This window comes from Musca autumnalis, unplaced genomic scaffold (genome assembly GCF_047663935.1).
Source record: "Musca autumnalis isolate F117 unplaced genomic scaffold, ASM4766393v1 scaffold_1, whole genome shotgun sequence".
In the NCBI taxonomy this organism is placed as follows: Eukaryota; Metazoa; Arthropoda; class Insecta; order Diptera; family Muscidae; genus Musca; species Musca autumnalis.
This window is the reverse complement of record NW_027411644.1, coordinates 208,035,201-208,059,463: the sequence shown is the minus strand read 5'-3', so window position 1 is coordinate 208,059,463 and position 24,263 is coordinate 208,035,201. Positions and strand designations below refer to the sequence as shown.

The 24,263-nt window shown below is 35.7% G+C and overlaps 1 protein-coding gene across 4 annotated transcripts; it reads right to left on the bottom strand.

Annotated features, from left to right (window-relative positions):
- Window positions 1-529: 529 nt before the first annotated feature.
- Window positions 530-20,951, bottom strand: snky (ubiquitin protein ligase sneaky). Of its 4 annotated transcripts, none has more exons than XM_073963984.1 (10): window positions 20,718-20,951; window positions 20,325-20,448; window positions 19,600-20,268; window positions 19,400-19,521; window positions 5,719-5,849; window positions 5,424-5,642; window positions 5,231-5,358; window positions 1,115-1,358; window positions 956-1,046; window positions 530-711 (listed from the first exon to the last, which is right to left on the bottom strand). In XM_073963984.1, the coding sequence occupies exons 1-10, from the start codon at window positions 20,947-20,949 to the stop codon at window positions 551-553; spliced, it is 2,121 nt and encodes a 706-aa protein (XP_073820085.1). In that variant the 5' UTR covers window positions 20,950-20,951; the 3' UTR covers window positions 530-550. The 4 variants fall into 4 exon arrangements, with proteins under 4 accessions (XP_073820085.1, XP_073820084.1, XP_073820086.1 ...); XM_073963983.1 differs by having other exon boundaries at window positions 19,600-20,254; window positions 20,329-20,448; window positions 20,718-20,948; XM_073963985.1 differs by having other exon boundaries at window positions 20,329-20,448; window positions 20,718-20,856.
- Between the last annotated feature and the right edge of the window lie 3,312 nt (window positions 20,952-24,263).

Below are 24,263 nucleotides of genomic sequence, written 5' to 3'. Positions count from 1 at the left end.
AAGGTCTTTAAGCTCTTCTTATAGAAGACCCTAAAGATTTTCTTATAGAAGGCCTAAACGATTTTCTTCTTGTAAATGCATTCAACGTCTTCTTTTGAGGGTTTTTTAGGTCTTCTAAAAGAAGTCTATTAGGATATTCATATTTATTATTGCTTTGGTGCCACTTTGATATGCTTGTTAATAAAAAACCTTTTGTTCTTTGTCTTCCAATCAAAAAACAAACATCATGAAGCTACTGCCATAAGACAAACAAAAAATACAATAACTAAAAATGTGCGAGTAAATATTTGCCATTTGGAATCAGTAGCCAGGATGTCAGGCAACAAAAACATATTGGGGATTGGTTGCAAAACAAAAACTCGAAATGCGTATATCGCACTGGTTAAGCACAACTTTGTTGCATATTTGGTATTTTGCATCGCTAATGTGACATTAAATTGCGATAAAATGGAGCCACAGAATTATTTTCAAGTTATTACATCCTGACAGGATATTCAGATCATGCAAAAAAATGTCCATTATAATGAATATTTTTAGTTAATTATTTTATTTAAACAAAAGAGAATTCCTCATAAAAATCACTAAAATTCAATACGACTTCGACCGATAGAATTTCGGAACAAACTAAACAGACATTTTCCATATCCTGCCAGCATGCATCACAATAGGAGACCCCGCAATTCACATTGTTGCAAATGACAAAATTGTTATCTGAAAATGAATTTGAATTTAGGTACAAATTTTATACGAGGGATCTACTAGATAGACTGTCTTCATAGAGAATATCTACATTAGGGCATTTCTTTGCAAAGTGGAAAGTGAGACAGTCCAAAAACACTTGTAAGACAATGCAACTATGACAGCGGCTGCAAATTGTCTTAAATGCAACAAAAGGCCCTTAATATTGTATTTTCCACTATCGTCTTATCGGAGTTCTTGGCTGTTTCACACTTACCTTCAAATCCCTCACATATAACACACTTTCGACGCCCAGCATTGAAACGTTGCAACCAATGAAAATAGTCTGGCCAGCGCAAACGCAATTTCTAAAACATTAAAAAAAATTGTTTACCTTCCCTGAAAATATTGTGAAAAAGATTTTCAAATTTCTTACCAATAAAATATTTGCTTTTAAGCGTATTTTCCTATTGGCAAAATTCAATTTGGCCTGCTTCACCATCGTTTCCTTGGCAGAACGTCGTTGCCTTAACAGGCAATTGTATAAATAAAGAATACGCCGCTTTTCTTGCTTTCGATAGAAATAGCCACAGATCAGGCGACGCATGCGCAAAAATGTTGCACTTTGATATATCAGCAAGATGACCAAAATATAGAGCCCCAGAAGTTTCAAATAAAAACTAGAAAGACAAAAAAATATTTTGAACAGAAACAGGTAGAAAACGCACCATAAACGTGGTTTTTAAGATTTTAAGTAACAAGCTGAGACCACCATAAACATGGATTTTTTAAAGATTTTTAGGAGCAACCAAAGACCACCATAAATCTGGTTTTTTTTAGATTTTTAAAAACAACCAGAGACCACCATAAACTTGGACTTTTTTAAGTTTTTTAGGAACAACCTGAGACCGCCATAAACGTGGATTTTTTAAAGATTTTTAGGAGCAACCTGAGTCCGCTATAAACGTGGATTTTTTAAAGATATTTAGGAGCAACCTGAGACCACTATAGACGTGGATTTTCTAAAGATAAAGTAGATTTTTTAAAGATTTTTAGGAGCAACCAAAGACCACCATAAATGTGGACTTCTTAAAATTTTAGGAACAACCTGAGACTACCATAAACTTGGAATTTTTAAGATTTTTAGGAGCAACCTGAGTCCACCATAAACGTGGATTTTTTAAAGATTTTTAGGAGCAACCTGAGTCCAACATAAACGTAGAAAGAGAATTAATTAAATAAACGTAGATTTTTTAAAGATTTTTCGGAGCAACCTGAGACCACTATAAACGTGGATTTTTTAAAGATTTTTAGGAGCAACCAAAGACCACCATAAATCTGGCCTTTTTTAGATTTTTAAGAACAACCTGAGACCACCATAAACTTGGACCAACCTGAGACCGCCATAAACGTGGATTTTTTAAAGATTTTCAGGAGCAACCTGAGTCCGCTATAAACGTGGATTTTTTTAAAGATATTTAGGAGCAACCTGAGACCACTATAGACGTGGATTTTCTAAAGATAAAGTAGATTTTTTAAAGATTTTTAGGAGCAACCAGAGACCACCATAATTGTGGACTTTTTAAAATTTTAGGAACAACCTGAGACTACCATAAACTTGGAATTTTTAAGATTTTTAGGAGCAAACTGAGTCCACCATAAACGTGGATTTTTTAAAGATTTTTAGGAGCAACCTGAAACAACTAAAACGTGGATTTTTTAAAGATTTTTAGGAATAACCTGAGACCACCATAAACTTGGACTTTTTAAGATTTTTAGGAACAACCTGAGACCACCATAAACGTGGACTTTTTAACGATTTTTAGGTGCAACGAAGGATTTTCTAAAGATTTTTTAGTAGCAACCTGAGACAACCATAAACGTGGATTTTTTAAAGATTTTTAGGAGCAACCTGAGTCCACCATAAACGTTGGTTTTTAAGGATTTTTAGGAGCAACCTGTGACCACTATAAACGTGGATTTTTTAAAGATAAAGTGAATTTTTTAAAGTTTTTTTAGGGGCAACTTGAGACCACCATAAACTTGGACTTTTTAAGATTTTTAAGAGCAACCTGAGACTACCATAAACGTAAATTTTTTAAAGATTTTTAGGAGCAACCTGAGTCCGCTATAAACGTGGATTTTTTTAAGATTTTTAGGAGCAACCGGCGACCACTATAAACTTGTTTTTTTTTTAATATTTATTAGGGGCAACCTGAGACCACCATCAACTTGGACTTTTTTAACGATTTTTTAGGAACAACCTGAGACCACCATAAACTTGGACTTTTTTAAGATTTTTAGGAACAAGCGCGGTTTTTTTATAGATTTTGTAGAAGCAGCCTGAGACCATCTTGAAAGTAGATTTTTTAAGATTTTTAGGAACAACCTGAGACCACCATAAACGTTGTTTTTTAAAGATTTTTACTAACAAAATGGTCACCATACACTTGGACTTTTAGAGACAATAAACGTAGATGACTTTTCCTACACAAAAGTTCACCGGAGATGACTTTTCCTACACAAAAGTTCACCGGAGATGACTTTTCCTATGCAAAAGTTAACCGGAGATGACTTTTCCTACACAATGACTTTTTCTATACAAAAGTTCACCGGAGATGACTTTTCCTTTACAAAAGTTCACCGGAGATGACTTTTCCTATGCAAAAGTTCACTGAAGATGACTTTTCCTATACAAATGTTCACCGGAGATGACTTTTCCTTTACAAAAGTTCACCGGAGATGACTTTTTCTGTACAAAAGTTCACCGGAGATGACTTTTCATTTACAAAAGTTCACCGGAGATGACTATCCTATAGCAAAGTTCACCGGAGATGACTTTTCCTATGCAAAAGTTCACCGGAGATGACTTTTCTACACAAAAGTTCACCGGAGATGACTTTTTCTATACAAAAGTTCACCGGAGATGACTTTTCCTATGCAAAAGTTCACTGGAGATGACTTTTCCTATACAAAAGTTCACCGGAGATGACTTTTCCTATACAAAAGCTCACCGGTGCAACACAAGACCACAATAAACGTGGATTTTTTTTTAAAAAAAATATTAGGAATAACCTGAGACCACTATAAACGTGGATTTTTAAATATTTTTAAGGAGCAACCTGAGGCCACCATAAATGTGGTTTTTAAAGATTTTTAAGGGGCAACCTGAGACCAGCATAGACGTGGATTTTTAAAGATCATCATAAAAGTAGATTTAAAAAAAGTAGGAACAACCTGAGCTCACCAATTTTATTAAAAATTTTTAGGAACAACATGAGATCACCATAAAAGTGGATTTTTAAAGATTTTTTAGGAGCAACCTGGGACCACCATTAACGTGGATTTTTTAAAGATTTTTAGGAGCAACTCAGGGCAACTAGAAAACACTACCGCACCACGATACGATATTTAGCACTCTATAGCATGAACACAATGGGACATAAGGACTCCAAGTGCAGTAGCTGTCAATCACAACAACTACGCATCCTTTCAACAAATCGAACAGCTAAACCCTAACCTGCACGGTTCTCTTGAACCAACTTTAAATGAAAGGAGCTTACACCTGGGACGTTTTTTTGAGATTCTGAAACTACAATTTTCCTATATGAGAAAAATCAAAAAACAAAAAAATCGCCGGACCGCTTTTTAAATAAATCGCAATCAAAATTCACAGTCTTATGGCTTTTTTAAATTTTCACGACTTTGCTCGGAAACCACAAGTCCTATCGAAATGGGATTAGGGAAAATATTGTGGCAGTGAAAATTCTCTACCAGATTGATTTTTATATTATTTTTCGTAGGTGTTACCATTTTTGAGATATAGATGTTCAAATTGGGACAACTGACATTCTTAAGGGTTTTTTTAGATTTTCACGACTTTGCTTGGAAGCCGCAAGTTCTATCGAAATGAGATTAGAGAAAATGTTTGTAGCAGTGAAAATTCTCTACCAGATTGCTCTTTATAATATTTTCGTATGTGTTACCATTTTTGAGATATAGAAGTTCAAAATTGGACAATTCACCGACTGTATCGTCTCCTTATAAAACAATGCCATAACTGCAATTTCCCAACTTAAACTTATATATCTCGAAAATGGTACAACCTAGGAAAAAATTACGAAAGCCAATTTTGTAGAGAATTCTCACAGCTATATGATTTCCTCTAGTCCCATTTCGATAAGACTTACCGTTTTCAATGAAATCGTGAAAACCTAACAAAAAAACCTAAAAATGTGACCTGAACAAGTTCTATATCTCAAGAATTGTAAAACCTGGGAACAAATCATAGCGGTCAATCCTTAAGAGAATTTTCACAGCTACAACATTTTCTTTAGCCCCATGTCGATAGGACTTGCGGTTTCCAAGCAAAATCGCGAAAAATAACTAAAATAAACCTAAAAATTTGAACTTTTACATATATGTACATATATATAAATTCATTTCAAAGATTTCAGATTTCATTTCAAAGTGACATTGCTTGATCGGTCTGCAATGACAACGAAGGATGCAGACAGTCGTGGGAAAAAGTAATAAAAACAATTTCATTTACCTTCTGGGTAACACATTTGGTTTCGGCAAACAGGGTTCATTGGTCAAAAAAGTTGAAACACGTTCATGCATATTGAAATTCCGCATTGTGGTTCTCAACAGGCGGGCAATCAATCCTGATCCCTTTATCTTCATTTGAAATATTTCAATACCAATTAATTTAGTCAAAAAAACAGAATTTTTGCCAAACTTACCGCAAAATGTATAGAATGTTCACCTTCCTGTACGAATGTGATTTGGGAATTTTTCCGTATCACCAATAAAACCGTTACAATAACATAATCCAAGAACAGGAAAAATAAAGCGGCAATAATTTCCAAAGCAAATTGCATTAAATGATAGGCAACAGCACGCGATTCTTCCACAGTGCGTTGCCACACATTGTCCACGTCAATCAGTTTTGTTTTTTCGTACTATAAAAGTAAAAAATTGGAATGTACGTATGTAGTTGATGAATTAAGACAAAGCTGGAAGCTGGGTGATCATTACCTTTTTCAAGGGAAGTAAATATACTTTACCCTTCTGCTTGCGTTCGTAATCAATGCGCTTAAAATATTCCGTTATATAAATATTATCATGATCGATGTGTTTGTAGTAATTGTTGTGATATGAAATACAAGCTGAAAATATAGAAACGAACGTAAGAGTGATGCGAAATTGAATGTGTGTGTGTGCGTTGTGTTTGATTTGGCTGACCATGCCTTGGGAACGTATACGTTGTGTATAGGGGTGGTTTAATAAGTATACGCAGTGATGAATTACCGAAGAGTGAAACCGGACCAACATTTTGGAAGTTTATGTTAGCGAAAAATTGTTATTTAACAATGATGTAAACCTTGTTGTAGACTTATATAACTATTATATATATATAATTGTTCCACAACATCCCATAGGGACAAGGGAGACTTCTCTCATATCAATGAGTGCACCCCGATTCATATTAGTTCAATGATATGGGACCTACAGTTTATCGCCGAGTCCGAACGGCGTGTCTAAGACACCACTTTTGTAGAGAAGTTTTACATGGCTGAAATACTCAGGAAATGTCGCCAACATTACTGAGGGGTATTTTGCCACCGTTGAAAAGTGTTTTGATGTTGCCTGGCCAGGGAATCGAACCCACTACCTTATGTGTGCAAGGCGGGTGTGCATACCATTGCACCACGGTGGCACCCGTGGCATAACTATTACTAGTACTATTATTCCTGTTTTTATTTTTTATTGAAATGGCGTAAGACTTTTTGACCAATTTGAGCTTTTTTTGAGCACTTTGCACAATAACTCGGAGACCCCCTGTCAAAATACTTCAGAAGTAGGCTATAACTCCAACTACAGTATATAAGTATCATTGAACTCAGTGATATCACTCGGTAAGACCAACGTAGTTAAATGACCAAAAGAAAGGGAATACAGTCGGAAAACCTTAGAAATATCTTAAAACTAGAGACCCCGGTCCGCGTCGCTGGCCCGTCGTAATGAGTTTTAATCCAAAATAGGTATTTTCTACCACACTTCTTAGGTCCATTGTCAAACCGAGAAGGATTTTAAATTTATCAACAGATTTTGTCTGTAACCTTTCTTTTCTCTTACGGACTTTGTCGAATTTTTCGCCAATTTGTGCCTTTTAGGATTTATTATCGTCCATGTCACTGTCTTTATCCTAAAGCGATCTAATGATTAAATCGAATTCTCCCGCTTATTTAGACCTATATGTTTTAGCTTCTCATGGCTGATGGACCGTTGAACCTCACCATTTAAGTACATTTGTAAATACATAGTTTTTCTTGATCGGGGGACAACCACCGTTGTCTCGAAAACAAATTTGCAACCTGATGCACTCATAAGTTTAACAAATACACCGATTATAAAATAATAGGCCCCGAAATTCGTCTACAAATATATAGCATTTTGGACCACGGGACATTCCCGAACATTTTCTGAAAATTAGGTTCAGTCGTTTTGGAAAAATAATGTTTTGAAAAGAGTGGGCGGGTCATCAGTTTTCAAGATATAACATATTAAAAAAAGTGGGCCTGGTCCGGTCCTAGGGTGCACACAACTTCATTGCCTACCTAAATGTAAGCTGAATCCGTTATAATCATAAGTTTGGCTTATACATATAGCGTTTAACAGAAAGGCATGGGGAAGGTACCCCACATAACAACGGCAAACATAGAACTTTTGCTGCAAATTTTATGGAAATCCCTTCAGTAGTATTGGAGTTATGACATACTAAAAAAAAGCAGGCTTGGTCGGGCCTATAGGCCCCAAAGAAGTACCTAGATTGTAGATTAATCCGTAAATTTTTATTCCGATACATACATAATTTTTGCAAATATAAATTTTTTTTCTTAAAAATATCGCATAGGGGAGGTACCCCACCCCCTGTGGAATTCAATAAAATATGTAACCTGTTTTCGGGGGTGTGGTAAAGTTTTCTTTCCAAAAATCCTAAGTTGGGTTATGACAGCATTTGATTTTTATTTATAAAGGTAAGGCGTTTTTTTAAATATGCCCTCTTCAAAAATCAAGAAAATATGCCTGTACATTCCCTGATATTTTCAAGAATATCGGTTCAGTAGTTTTGTAGATGTAACATATTTTAAAAAGTGGGTATGGTCAAGTGTGTGATTCCTAAAAAAGTAGGTAAGGTCGGAGACACAACCACAATTGTCTCGCAAATTAACTTCCAAATAGATACATCCGTAATTATTGTTAATATAACATTTTGAAAAAAGTAGGGTATAGGGGAAGTGCCCCGCCCTTTCCGAAATTCAACTGAATTTGTAGCCTATTTTAAGCGGGGACCATCTCTGTACATTCCCTGGCAATTTCAGGAAAATCGGTTCAGTAGTTTTTGTAGAAATGATAAAAATAGAAAATTGAAAAAAGTGGGCGTAAAAGTGGGCATGGTCAAATTTTCTTTGCATAAAAACCCAAGTCGAAAATCGGTCCAGCCGTTCTCAACTGATGCCATTACCAACGAACGATATTTGATTTTTATTTATAAAGATTTAAAAGTTTAGACAAATCGCGATTTTCTTGAAAATCCCCTATAGATATAACCTAATTAGAAAGTGAGCGTGGTCACAAAATAAGTACGTAAGGTTGGAGACACAATCGCCATTGACTCACAAATAAATTCCCAAACCGATACAATCGTATTTGTTGCAATATTGCAATATTGCATTTTTACAAAAATAGGGCACAGGGGAGGTACCCGCCCGATCCGAAAGTCAAAAAATATATAGCCTATTTTTATCGGAGACCAACCCTGTACATTCGCTGAAAGTTTCAGGAAAATCGATTTAGTAGTTTCGTAGATATAACATATTTAAAAAAGTGGGCGTTGTCCAGTCTTAATGCCCCAAATAAGCACGTAAGGTCGGAGACACAATCGCCATTGACTCGTAAATTAATTTTCAAGGCGATACATTTGTAATTATTGCAAATATTGTATTTTTACAAAAATAGGGCATAGGGGAGGTACCCCGCCCGATCCGAAATTCAACAAAATATGTAGCCTTTCAACCGGGGGCCATCACTCTACGTTCCCTGCAAATTTCAGGAAAATCTATTGAGTAGTTCCGTAGATATAACATATTTATAAAAGTGGGCGGAAAAGTGGGCGTGGCCAATTTTTCTTTGCATAAAAACCTAAACTGGGCTACGACTAACATTTCCACAAAAAATTAACCAAATCGCTCTAGCCGTTTTCAACTGATTCAATTACCAACAAACGACAATTGAGTTTTATATATAAAGATTTTAAAAAATAATGTTTTTTGTTTACCTTTATTTATTTCAGCATTGGATATTATAACTATACGATTGGATATTATAACTATTTTGCGACAGACTTTATGTCTATGGAATGGTCAGGTCCTTTCCTTCGTTACGTACATCAAAAAAGTAAAAAGTAAGTGAGCCAAGGCTATAGTCGGGTCGGGGCCGACTATGTGATACCCTACACCACTACCCCTGTGCATTAGCTTTTGACTGGTAAAATTTAAAATATTAAAATTGGGATAGCTTACCGCCTTTGCACTGAATGTCTTCCTTAATAAAGGCCAATTTTATTGAAACGCATGTAAGTGCATCGTCAGTACAACTCAAATAAAAAATGGAAAAGTGGAATGTACGCCAACCATCAATAGGCTTCTTCCTCTGTGAGACCCCCATCAACCCCCAAAATTTGGTGAGGATCCGATCAAAATTCCGACCGGTAGTGTGATTGCACAATGGGATGCATTACCGACTGTTGCGATATCTCTATTGTTTGACCACCTATGACAACCTACTTCACATCGTTGTAAAGGTGATATTTTCCACTTTCCTTGCCAGGTTTTGCTTTCGATATACCTCTCACAGGAGAGAGATATTCGCTTTAAAATAAAATGTTGGCCTTTTCTCCAAATAAGTTTTTTTTCACATTCCGACCCCTGATTATTATCCGACCATTCCCAAAATCAATAGGTTTTTTCCTCTGTGGGATCCCCATTAACCCCCAAAATTTCGTGACGTTCCGATCAAAATTGCGACCTGTAGGGTGATTACAAAAAAATGGAAAAATGGGATGTGTTACCGACTATTGCGATATCTCCTTTATTTGGCCACCTACGCCAACATACTTTGCATCATTATAAAGAAGGGATTTTCCACTTTCATAGTCAGACTTTGTTTTTGGAAGGTCCCCAACCAAAGCTGTACCTGTGATATTCGTCATTATTATTAAAATCGCAAAAATGAAAAGTTGGATTCTATTAGCGGCTATTGCGATATCTGCGTTGTTTGACCACCTACGACAACTTACGTTTCATCGTTGCAAAGGTGATATTTTCTACTTTCATTAGCAGGTTTTGTTTTTGATATACCCCATATAGAAGCTGAGATATTAGGTTTGAAATAAAATTTTGAATTTTTCCCCAAATATTATTTGCCCCTGAATATTATCCGACAATCACCAAAATCAATAGACTTCTTCCCCTTCGGGACCTTCATCAACACCCATTGGTGACGATCGGATTAAAATTGCAAACTGTAGCGTGATTACAAGGTTTAAATGGACAGACGGAGATTGACTCAGCTCGTCGAGACATTCATTTTGGTATATATAAGTATGGGTCTACGACCATTATTTCGATGCGTTACAAACTTTTTGGCCAAAACCAACTTATAATACCCTCCCCACATAGTGGTGTAGGATATAAAAAATATGGCTTCAATTTCGCACTCTAATTTTTTAATTTAATTTTTGTGAGTACTTTATGAAAAGAAGATGGGATTAGTTGAGAATTGAACAATGCATTGGGAATTTGAGGACATCGTGGCGTCATCCACATGTTTTTTTTTTTTTGGTTTTTTGTATTGAAGGTAGATTTCAGTTAAAAAAGTGATGGAAAAAAACGCCGAGACACGTATCTTCTTTTTTGGCCCTCTATCACGCTGCGGTGGCTGTGTTAGTATGGTTTTCACGATATCCTGTTAAAATAAAAATTCTAGCGACGAATCGTGGATTTGTTAATATACCAAATCTAGAGCCCAATCGTGCTTGTGTTAATGGGCAACTTCTGACTTCCAATCACGGTCCTGTTTATATTAATATTCTGGATTCCAAACTGTTTCTTTTAAATATACATATTCTGGTGACCAGACATAGAAAAGTTATGGCATCCAATCGTGTTTATTTCAACAGAGAAACTCTGGCGCGCAAATGTGTTGTTTTCATAGAGAAACATCATGGATATTTTCAATGACAAATGCTGACGACCAAAGATTGGAATTTCATGCAAAAATTCGGGCGTCCAATCATTTTTTATTTTCATAAAGAAACCAATTGTAGTTATTACCTCACAGATATGGTGGAGCCCAAACCTTGAAAAAAGAAATTTTAGTTCCTAATCGTAAATCGTATCATAAAGAATGTCTGAAATCCAATAGAGGTTGTGTTGATAGAGAACTAATGCTGAGCAATAGTGAGTCTATCATCATGAAATTCTGGCGCTCAATCGTGGGTTTCTTAATGCTAAGTTCTGTCGTTCAATCGTGCGTCTGGCGATACACTTATTGTGGCAATTAATCGTTGGTCTTCTATTAGAGAAATTCTGGTTTATCCTCGTGGATCCTTTAAATTGTTCAGGAGCAAGAAAAACTCTGGCAACCAGTCTTGAATTCTTTTAAAATTAAAAATCTTTTAAAATTAATTAAATTTAAAATTCTGGCGCCCAATCCAAGGTCTAAACATGTATACAAATACTCTTAGGTTGTGTAAAGAATTCTTCATTTAGCAAAAATCCATGAACACAATTTTGACCAATCTACATTTGTTATACCCTCAGCCTTTAGGCTAACGTGGCTCATCGAAATAAAGGTTTTAGGCCTCAAATATATTTGGACGAAACACGTATCAGACAATTTTGAGTCAAGTTAGCGATGTCCGTCCATCAGTCTGGTTGGCTGAAACGCCCGATAACTCTGGAAAGGATCAACCCATTCTATCCAAAATTCGACCCTCGTAATATTTTGTCCCAACTAAAATCGAAGATGGACTATATTGGCCCACTACCTTGAAAACCTTCCACAGAAAATTTCCAAAATTTTCAGAATAGTGCAGTTTAGGACCTGTAGTGGGATTCTCTAGGGCATTTTGTGGTTACCCACAACAATCTGCGTGGATTTTTTAACGATTTTTGTCAGACCTAAATTCGACAGCAAGCGTGGATTTTTTAAACGATTTTTGCCAGACCTAAAGTCCACAATAAGCGTGGATTTTTTAAACGATTTTTGCCAGTCCTAAAGTCCACAATAAGCGTTTTTTTTAAACGAATTTTGCCGAACCAATATCCCACAATAAGCGTGGGTTGTTCAAACGATTTTTTGCAGACCAAAAGTCCACAATAAGCGTGGATTGTTTAATCGATTTTTGGCAGACCAAGAATCCATAATAAGAATGGATTTTTAAAACGATTTTTGCCAGACCTCATATCTACAATAAGCGTGGATTTTTTAAACGATTTTTGCCAGACCTAAAGTCCACAATAAGCGTGGATTTTTTAAACGGTTTTTGGCAGACCAAAAGTCCACAATAAGCGTGGATTTTTTAAACGATTTTTGGCAGACCAAAAGTCCACAATAAGCGTGGATTTTTTAAACGATTTTTGGCAAACCAAAAGTCCACAATAAGCGTGGATTGTTTAAACGATTTTTGGCATACCAAGAATCCATAATAAGAGTGGATTTTTAAAACGATTTTAGACAGACCTAATGTCCACAATAAGCGTGGATTTTTTAAACGATTTTTGGCAAACCAAAAGTCCACAATAAGCGTGGATTTTTTAAACGATTTTTGGCAAACCAAAAGTCCACAATAAGCGTGGATTTTTTAAACGATTTTTGGCAAACCAAAAGTCCACAATAAGCGTGGATTTTTTAAACGATTTTTGGCAAACCAAAAGTCCACAATAAGCGTGGATTTTTTAAACGATTTTTGGCAAACCAAAAGTCCACAATAAGCGTGGATTTTTTAAACGATTTTTGGCAAACCAAAAGTCCACAATAAGCGTGGATTTTTTAAACGATTTTTGGCAAACCAAAAGTCCACAATAAGCGTGGATTTTTTAAACGATTTTTGGCAGACCACAATAAGCGTGGATTTTTTAAACGATTTTTGGCAGACCACAATAAGCGTGGATTTTTTAAACGATTTTTGGCAGACCACAATAAGCGTGGATTTTTTAAACGATTTTTGGCAGACCACAATAAGCGTGGATTTTTTAAACGATTTTTGGCAGACCACAATAAGCGTGGATTTTTTAAACGATTTTTGGCAGACCACAATAGGTGTGGATTTTTTAAACGATTTTTGGCAGACCACAATAAGCGTGGATTTTTTAAACGATTTTTGGCAGACCACAATAAGCGTGGATTTTTTAAACGATTTTTGGCAAACCAAAAGTCCACAATAAGCGTGGATTTTTTAAACGATTTTTGGCAGACCACAATAAGCGTGGATTTTTTAAACGATTTTTGGCAGACCACAATAGGTGTGGATTTTTTAAACGATTTTTGGCAGACCACAATAAGCGTGGATTTTTTAAACGATTTTTGGCAGACCACAATAAGCGTGGATTTTTTAAACGATTTTTGGCAAACCAAAAGTCCACAATAAGCGTGGATTTTTTAAACGATTTTTGGCAGACCACAATAAGCGTGGATTTTTTAAACGATTTTTGGCAGACCACAATAAGCGTGGATTTTTTAAACGATTTTTGGCAGACCACAATAAGCGTGGATTTTTTAAACGATTTTTGGCAGACCACAATAAGCGTGGATTTTTTAAACGATTTTTGGCAGACCACAATAAGCGTGGATTTTTTAAACGATTTTTGGCAGACCACAATAGGTGTGGATTTTTTAAACGATTTTTGGCAGACCACAATAAGCGTGGATTTTTTAAACGATTTTTGGCAGACCACAATAAGCGTGGATTTTTTAAACGATTTTTGGCAGACCACAATAAGCGTGGATTTTTTAAACGATTTTTGGCAGACCACAATAAGCGTGGATTTTTTAAACGATTTTTGGCAGACCACAATAAGCGTGGATTTTTTAAACGATTTTTGGCAGACCACAATAAGCGTGGATTTTTTTAAACGATTTTTGGCAGACCACAATAAGCGTGGATTTTTTAAACGATTTTTGGCAGACCACAATAAGCGTGGATTTTTTTAAACGATTTTTGGCAGACCACAATAAGCGTGGATTTTTTAAACGATTTTTGGCAGACCACAATAAGCGTGGATTTTTTAAACGATTTTTGGCAGACCAAAAGTCTACAATAAGCGTGGATTTTTTAAACGATTTTTGCCAGACCTAACGTCCAAAATAAGCGATTTTTGCCAGACCTAAAGTCCACAATAAGCGTAAATTTTTTAAACGATTTTTGCCAGACCTAAAGACCACAATAAGCATGGATTTTTTAAACGATTTTTGCCAGACCTAAAGACCACAATAAGCGTGGATTTTTTAAACGATTTTTGGCAGACCAAAAGTCTACAATAAGCGTGGATTTTTTAAACGATTTTTGGCAGACCAAAAGTCTACAATAAGCGTGGATTTTTTAAACGATTTTTGCCAGACCTAACGTCCAAAATAAGCGATTTTTGCCAGACCTAAAGTCCACAATAAGCGTGGATTTTTTAAACGATTTTAGACAGACCTAATGTCCACAATAAGCGTGGATTTTTTAAACGATTTTTGGCAAACCAAAAGTCCACAATAAGCGTGGATTTTTTAAACGATTTTTGGCAAACCAAAAGTCCACAATAAGCGTGGATTTTTTAAACGATTTTTGGCAAACCAAAAGTCCACAATAAGCGTGGATTTTTTAAACGATTTTTGGCAAACCAAAAGTCCACAATAAGCGTGGATTTTTTAAACGATTTTTGGCAAACCAAAAGTCCACAATAAGCGTGGATTTTTTAAACGATTTTTGGCAAACCAAAAGTCCACAATAAGCGTGGATTTTTTAAACGATTTTTGGCAAACCAAAAGTCCACAATAAGCGTGGATTTTTTAAACGATTTTTGGCAGACCACAATAAGCGTGGATTTTTTAAACGATTTTTGGCAGACCACAATAAGCGTGGATTTTTTAAACGATTTTTGGCAGACCACAATAAGCGTGGATTTTTTAAACGATTTTTGGCAGACCACAATAAGCGTGGATTTTTTAAACGATTTTTGGCAGACCACAATAAGTGTGGATTTTTTAAACGATTTTTGGCAGACCACAATAAGCGTGGATTTTTTAAACGATTTTTGGCAGACCACAATAAGCGTGGATTTTTTAAACGATTTTTGGCAGACCACAATAAGCGTGGATTTTTTAAACGATTTTTGGCAGACCACAATAAGCGTGGATTTTTTAAACGATTTTTGGCAGACCACAATAAGCGTGGATTTTTTAAACGATTTTTGGCAGACCACAATAAGCGTGGATTTTTTTAAACGATTTTTGGCAGACCACAATAAGCGTGGATTTTTTAAACGATTTTTGGCAGACCACAATAAGCGTGGATTTTTTTAAACGATTTTTGGCAGACCACAATAAGCGTGGATTTTTTAAACGATTTTTGGCAGACCACAATAAGCGTGGATTTTTTAAACGATTTTTGGCAGACCAAAAGTCTACAATAAGCGTGGATTTTTTAAACGATTTTTGCCAGACCTAACGTCCAAAATAAGCGATTTTTGCCAGACCTAAAGTCCACAATAAGCGTAAATTTTTTAAACGATTTTTGCCAGACCTAAAGACCACAATAAGCATGGATTTTTTAAACGATTTTTGCCAGACCTAAAGACCACAATAAGCGTGGATTTTTTAAACGATTTTTGGCAGACCAAAAGTCTACAATAAGCGTGGATTTTTTAAACGATTTTTGCCAGACCTAACGTCCAAAATAAGCGATTTTTGCCAGACCTAAAGTCCACAATAAGCGTGGATTTTTTAAACGATTTTAGACAGACCTAATGTCCACAATAAGCGTGGATTTTTTAAACGATTTTTGGCAAACCAAAAGTCCACAATAAGCGTGGATTTTTTAAACGATTTTTGGCAAACCAAAAGTCCACAATAAGCGTGGATTTTTTAAACGATTTTTGGCAAACCAAAAGTCCACAATAAGCGTGGATTTTTTAAACGATTTTTGGCAGACCACAATAAGCGTGGATTTTTTAAACGATTTTTGGCAGACCACAATAAGCGTGGATTTTTTAAACGATTTTTGGCAGACCACAATAAGTGTGGATTTTTTAAACGATTTTTGGCAGACCACAATAAGCGTGGATTTTTTAAACGATTTTTGGCAGACCACAATAAGCGTGGATTTTTTAAACGATTTTTGGCAGACCACAATAAGCGTGGATTTTTTAAACGATTTTTGGCAGACCACAATAAGCGTGGATTTTTTAAACGATTTTTGGCAGACCACAATAAGCGTGGATTTTTTAAACGATTTTTGGCAGACCACAATAAGCGTGGATTTTTTTAAACGATTTTTGGCAGACCACAATAAGCGTGGATTTTTTAAACGATTTTTGGCAGACCACAATAAGCGTGGATTTTTTTAAACGATTTTTGGCAGACCACAATAAGCGTGGATTTTTTTAAACGATTTTTGGCAGACCACAATAAGCGTGGATTTTTTAAACGATTTTTGGCAGACCAAAAGTCTACAATAAGCGTGGATTTTTTAAACGATTTTTGCCAGACCTAACGTCCAAAATAAGCGATTTTTGCCAGACCTAAAGTCCACAATAAGCGTAAATTTTTTAAACGATTTTTGCCAGACCTAAAGACCACAATAAGCATGGATTTTTTAAACGATTTTTGCCAGACCTAAAGTCCACAATAAGCGTGGATTTATTAAACAATTTTTGCCAGACCAAAAGTCCACAATAAGCGTGGATTTTTAAAAGATTTTTGCCAGACCTAAAGTCCACAATAAGCCTGGATTTTTTAAACGATTTTTGGCAGACCTAAAGTCCACAATAAGAGTGGATTTTTTGAATGATTTTGGCAGACCAAAAGTCCACAATAAGCGTGGATTTTTTAAACGATTTATGCCAGACCTAAAGTCCACAATAAGCGTGGATTTTTTAAACGATTTTTGGCAGACCTAAAGTCCACAATAAGAGTGGATTTTTTGAATGATTTTGGCAGACCAAAAGTCCACAATAAGCGTGGATTTTTTAAACGATTTATGCCAGACCTAAAGTCCACAATAAGCGTGGATTTTTTAAACGATTTTTGCCAGACCTAAAGTCGACAATAAGCGTGGATTTTTTAAACGATTTTTGCCAGACCTAAAGTCCACAATAAGCGTGGATTTTTTAAACGATTTTTGCCAGACCTAAAGTCCACAATAAGCGTGGCTTTTTTAAACGATTTTTGCCAGACCTAACGTCCACAATAAGCGTGGATTTTTTAAACGATTTTTGGCAGACCAAAAGTCCACAATAAGCGTGAATTTTTTAACGATTTTTGCCACACCTAAAGTCCACAATAAGCGTGGATTTTTTAAACGATTTTTGCCACACCTAAAGTCCACAATAAGCGTGGATTTTTTAAACGATTTTTGCCACACCTAAAGTCCACAATAAGCGTGAATTTTTTAAACGATTTTTGCCACACCTAAAGTCCACAATAAGCGTGGATTTTTTAAACGATTTTTGCCACACCTAAAGTCAACAATAAGCGTGGATTTTTTAAACGATTTTTGCCAGACCTAAAGTCCACAATAAGCGTGGATTTTTTAAACGATTTTTGGCCGACTTAAAGTCCACAATAAGCGTGGATTTTTTAAACGATTTTTGGCCGACTTAAAGTCCACAATAAGCGTGGATTTTTTAAACGATTTTTGGCAGACCAAAAGTCCACAATAATAACCTAGAAATACCAAGCCATTTAAAACTGCATGCATTGGCGTCTGCGAATAGAAACTTAGTTCATAGATTGGGTATGTAAGGTATCGTTTCATTAACTTCCGAAATCGCGTCAATGGATGTTGGGTAAATATTTCAGCGGTAAAATGTTTTGTAAAGAAATATTCATAAACAGGAATGCGAGCATCGGATGAGTCCAGCACATAATGATAATTTGTCTTAATTGTATTCCATAGCAGGCCAACTGTTTTGGGAAAAAATTGGACACAGTCCGTATGAGAATAGAAAGGTTAGAGACAAAATATGTTGATAAATTTAAAATCCTCCTCACTTTGACAGTGGACCGAAGAAGTGAGGTCGAAAATACCAATTTTTGAATTGTCAAGCATAAAGTCCCTAAAAAGTGTCCATTAAAACTCATTACGACGCGGACCGGGGTCTGCTAATATCATATAAATTAAAAGTGGGTTGTGCGGGACCTTTTTCAATATTTAAATGGAATAAACGTTATTATAGTCAATAATAGACAAAAATCATTCATTTGTGCAACAGGAAATCAGTTTTTGAGATTTTTTCTATTTGCATTTTATAGAATTTAAAAAATGTTTGAAAGTGGTTTGTGCGTGACATTTTTATACCCTCCACCATAGGATGGGGGTATATTAATTTTGTCACTACGTTTGTAACTACTCGAAATAATCATTGTAGACCCCACAAAGTATATATATTCTTGATCAGCGTGCAATTCTACATCGATATAGCCATGTCCGTCCGTTTGTCCGTCTGTGGAAATCACTCTAGGGTCCGAACGGATTGACGTAGGTTGATGAAATTTTGGGAAAACATGTTATATTTACGTAGGACTTCTGGTATTGAAAGCGGGCTATGTAGGTCCACGCTTTTGTATAGCCCCCATACAAAATGACGCGTGACGCGTCGTCGTTTTAAGGAATTTTTAAGATATTTGGCCCATTTTACCACCGAATTGGTTGTAATTCGGTACTTTGTGTCTGCAGAGGCCAGAAAACATTCCTACCAAAGTTGGGTTATATAGGTCCACGTTTTGGTATAGCCTCCATATAAGGCCCCTTATAAAGTACGCGTCATTTTAATATATTTTGAATGTATTAGACCCATTTGACCAAAGACTCGGTTGTAACTTTGTATTTTGTGTTTCCAGAGGCTAAGAAACATTTCTACATTAAAATGTTTATATAGGTCCACGTGTTGATATAGCCCCCATAATACAATATCTCCCGATTTTCGATATTTTGAACGTTTTAGCCTCATTATCACACCGAGATGGCTGAAATTTGGTATTTAGTCTTCTTTAGGCGTATAAAACTTTCCCCCAGAAATTTGTAGGTATAGGTCCACGCCATCATATAGCCCCCATAGAACGGTACCTTCCGAATTTCGGTATTTTGAAGGTTGTGGCCACATTAATCCACCGAAATGGCTGAAATTTGTGGTGGAGGGTATAAAAAGTTCGGCCCGACCGAACTTAACGCTTTTCTTACTTGTTTAATACTTAAATAGAATAAAATTTATTTTAGTCGTTGATAGGCAAAAGTTCATTCATTTTTTAGAAAAAGGGTCAAAAAGTCATAACCCTAGGGTCTACTTATATGTTTACTTTCAGATAGTTGAAATAATCTTCTGCTGTGTGAGATAAATGCATATCGGTTTTACAAGAATTCTACTCAAAAATCAAATTCCAATCTTACCCAATAAAATTCGAAAAAGCATAAAGGCCAAAACTTGTTCCAACATTTTCAATATTGAATCGAAAACTTGTTTGCGCATATTAAATTCCTTGGCTACTGATTTGGCGGTTTCTTTGGCAGACCTATTTAAAATATAAAAAAGAAGTGGGATATGATTAAAATATTCCCTCGCAATAGTCTCTCCCTCCTTCTCCACTTACTGAAACTCCGGCATTGACTCTGGACTTGATATAGCATAGTGGACCTTAACCTCCGAATTATCTTTATAAAGCTGCCGTTCATTGTTTAGCAACTTAACATAAGACTGGCCAAAATCATCGGCTATAGCCGGGGAAGGATCACATATCTTCTCCGGATTACCCAAAATATTAATACGGCAAATAAAATCAACTTTAAATGGCCAACAAATGAGAGTTCTTAAAATAATTGGCATTTTCTCGCGACATTTTTCCAAAGAGTTGGCGAAGGCCTTACGGCAACGTGCCTTTCCGCTCTCCAATTGCAATTCACAACGTTTGCGAAATTTATTTTTATATTTTTCTTCAATATATTCCGGGGAGAGGTTATCTGTGGTGGTGTTTGTGTTTCTTTTAGAGATTGTAGAATTAAATTCCAACTCTTCTGGCGGAGGATCATCTTCCAGGACTTCTTGGTGTATCGCCTTTGTGACATTTTGAAATTCCGAAAAAGTCTTTTGCACCTCACGAATATCATCCTTCATGTGGACCAAAGTATTTTGAAATGGTTTTGTCATCAAATCAAAACGTGTTCTTGTGAGGTTTAGTGCCAAGATTTTTGAACAGCCATAGACCCGTACTATTTCCCCGGCATTTGTTGAGAGATTTTCAATGGGACCTGCAAGTGATTTGCTTATAATTTCAGACTAAAGCCGAAAACTTTCCTTTAATATCGTTGATTCACATACCAACCTGCAATGACGAATGCAAAACACAATGCCCTTAAGTAACCTCTTCCAGATTTGCCCATCAATGCGATGAATATTAAATATACGACGCATTTAACCGAGTCGGTAAAGACAAACCCGCAACCTAAAATTAAAATTATAAAACGTTATTTCCAATCAATGCTCAACAGCCTTCCGCAATAAGTTGCTTCTTTGACCTGGCATTTGGCCATGCGTAACACATTCACTTTCAACTGCTCGAAGGACTGTGGGTGTCGGAAGAGAGACGTTAGACCCACATTAGATTTGTCACCATGTCATCTCTCATTCAATACCCCTTCCTTGGAGAAGGTCATAAAATAGAATTTTTTAGACAATATTTCTGGATACTGGATATATATCTGCGGGACTTACTCACAAACAGAATCATTAGAGTCAACAGCAACTTCTCATACTTCTTAGGAAAGATAAAGGATTTGAATATTAACTGGCATAACAAATAAGCGCAGAATGCTCCCATCAGGGCACTACTGATGTATCGAGTTTTTCTCCATGTTCCTCTTTTTTGACCATACCAAATGCAATAGAAGGGACGACAGTTTTCCTTTAAAAATAAACGTAACTTTTTTCTAACAAAATATAACATTTTCTGACATTCCTCACAATACTTACAGTAGCTCTGTTCCAGAACTAAAAAGTTTTTAAAATTTTTACCTAATTAACTGCGTGTTGCGTGTGCGTTCAAAAATACAAAAACAAAATACATGTATTTGTTTTTGTTTTTAATTTGAAATACATGTATTTTGTTTTTGTATTTTTGAACGCACACGCAACACGCAGTTAATTAGGTAAAGGCTTAAACCATTTTGCGTTCCGGTACACAAAATTTATATGAAATTCGTTTACGACTTTTACAACTTATACGACTTTTACCAATTTATAAAGTACGGGAACAGGCCAAGTATGTCCCCAATATTTTGGCACAATTTTTAATACAACAGTAGACACTTCTCAAATAAGATCACCAGGCTTTCTCTAAGAAGACAATCAGCTCTTTTCATTTCTGCAAAAATCGTTTAAAATATCCCCGCTTATTGTGGACTTTGGGTCTGGCAAAAGTCGTTTAAAAAATCCACACTTACTGTAGACTTTAGGTCTGGCAAAAATCGTTTAAAAAATCCACGCTTATTTTGGACTTTAGGTCGGGCAAAAATCGTTCAAAAAATCCACGCTTATTTTGGACTTTAGGTCTGGCAAAAATCTTTTAAAAAGTCCACGCTTATTGTGGATTTTAGGTCTGGTAAAAATCGTTTAAAAAATCCACGCTTATTGTGGACTTTAGGTCTGGCAAAAATCGTTTAAAAAGTCCACGCTTATAGTAAACTTTAGGTCAAATAAAAATCGTTTAAAATATCCAAATCGTTTAAAAAATCCACGCTTATTGTGGACTTTAGGTCAAATAAAAATCGTTTAAAAAGTCCACGCTTATAGTAGACTTTAGGTCAAATAAAAATCGTTTAAAAAGTCCACGCTTATTGTGGACTTTAGGTCAAATAAAAATCGTTTAAAATATCCAAAATATCCAAATCGTTTTAAAAATCCACGCTTATTGTGGACTTTAGGTCTGGCAAAAATCGTTTAAAAAATCCACGCTTATTGTGGACTTTAGGTGTGGGAAAAATCGTTTAAAAAATCCACGCTTATTGTGGACTTTAGGTGTGGGAAAAATCGTTTAAAAAATCCACGCTTATTGTGGACTTTAGGTGTGGGAAAAATCGTTTAAAAAATCCACGCTTATTGTGGACTTTAGGTCTGGCAAAAATCGTTTAAAAAATCCACGCTTATTGTGGACTTTAGGTGTGGGAAAAATCGTTTAAAAAATCCAAGCTTATTGTGGACTTTAGGTGTGGGAAAAATCGTTTAAAAAATCCACGCTTATTGTGGACTTTAGGTGTGGGAAAAATCGTTTAAAAAATCCACGCTTATTGTGGACTTTAGGTGTGGGAAAAATCGTTTAAAAAATCCACGCTTATTGTGGACTTTAGGTGTGGGAAAAATCGTTTAAAAAATCCACGCTTATTGTGGACTTTAGGTGTGGGAAAAATCGTTTAAAAAATCCACGCTTATTGTGGACTTTAGGTGTGGGAAAAATCGTTTAAAAAATCCACGCTTATTGTGGACTTTAGGTGTGGGAAAAATCGTTTAAAAAATCCACGCTTATTGTGGACTTTAGGTGTGGGAAAAATCGTTTAAAAAATCCACGCTTATTGTGGACTTTAGGTGTGGGAAAAATCGTTTAAAAAATCCACGCTTATTGTGGACTTTAGGTGTGGGAAAAATCGTTTAAAAAATCCACGCTTATTGTGGACTTTAGGTGTGGGAAAAATCGTTTAAAAAATCCACGCTTATTGTGGACTTTAGGTCTGGGAAAAATCGTTTAAAAAATCCACGCTTATTGTGGACTTTAGGTCTGGCAAAAATCGTTTAAAAAATCCACGCTTATTGTGGACTTTAGGTGTGGGAAAAATCGTTTAAAAAATCCACGCTTATTGTGGACTTTAGGTCTGGGAAAAATCGTTTAAAAAATCCACGCTTATTGTGGACTTTAGGTCTGGCAAAAATCGTTTAAAAAATCCACGCTTATTGTGGACTTTAGGTGTGGGAAAAATCGTTTAAAAAATCCACGCTTATGGGGACTTTAGGTCTGGCAAAAATCGTTTAAAAAATCCACGCTTATTGTGGACTTTAGGTGTGGGAAAAATCGTTTAAAAAATCCACGCTTATTGTGGACTTTAGGTCTGGCAAAAATCGTTTAAAAAATCCACGCTTATTGTGGACTTTAGGTGTGGGAAAAATCGTTTAAAAAATCCACGCTTATTGTGGACTTTAGGTCTGGCAAAAATCGTTTAAAAAATCCACGCTTATTGTGGACTTTAGGTGTGGGAAAAATCGTTTAAAAAATCCACGCTTATTGTGGACTTTAGGTGTGGGAAAAATCGTTTAAAAAATCCACGCTTATTGTGGACTTTAGGTGTGGGAAAAATCGTTTAAAAAATCCACGCTTATTGTGGACTTTAGGTCTGGGAAAAATCGTTTAAAAAATCCACGCTTATTGTGGACTTTAGGTGTGGGAAAAATCGTTTAAAAAATCCACGCTTATTGTGGACTTTAGGTCTGGCAAAAATCGTTTAAAAAATCCACGCTTATTGTGGACTTTAGGTGTGGGAAAAATCGTTTAAAAAATCCACGCTTATTGTGGACTTTAGGTCTGGCAAAAATCGTTTAAAAAATCCACGCTTATTGTGGACTTTAGGTGTGGGAAAAATCGTTTAAAAAATCCACGCTTATTGTGGACTTTAGGTGTGGGAAAAATCGTTTAAAAAATCCACGCTTATTGTGGACTTTAGGTGTGGGAAAAATCGTTTAAAAAATCCACGCTTATTGTGGACTTTAGGTCTGGGAAAAATCGTTTAAAAAATCCACGCTTATTGTGGACTTTAGGTCTGGCAAAAATCGTTTAAAAAATCCACGCTTATTGTGGACTTTAGGTGTGGGAAAAATCGTTTAAAAAATCCACGCTTATTGTGGACTTTAGGTCTGGGAAAAATCGTTTAAAAAATCCACGCTTATTGTGGACTTTAGGTCTGGCAAAAATCGTTTAAAAAATCCACGCTTATTGTGGACTTTAGGTGTGGGAAAAATCGTTTAAAAAATCCACGCTTATGGGGACTTTAGGTCTGGCAAAAATCGTTTAAAAAATCCACGCTTATTGTGGACTTTAGGTCTGGCAAAAATCGTTTAAAAAATCCACGCTTATTGTGGACTTTAGGTCTGGCAAAAATCGTTTAAAAAATCCACGCTTATTGTGGACTTTAGGTCTGGCAAAAATCGTTTAAAAAATCCACGCTTATTGTGGACTTTAGGTCTGGCAAAAATCGTTTAAAAAATCCACACATATTG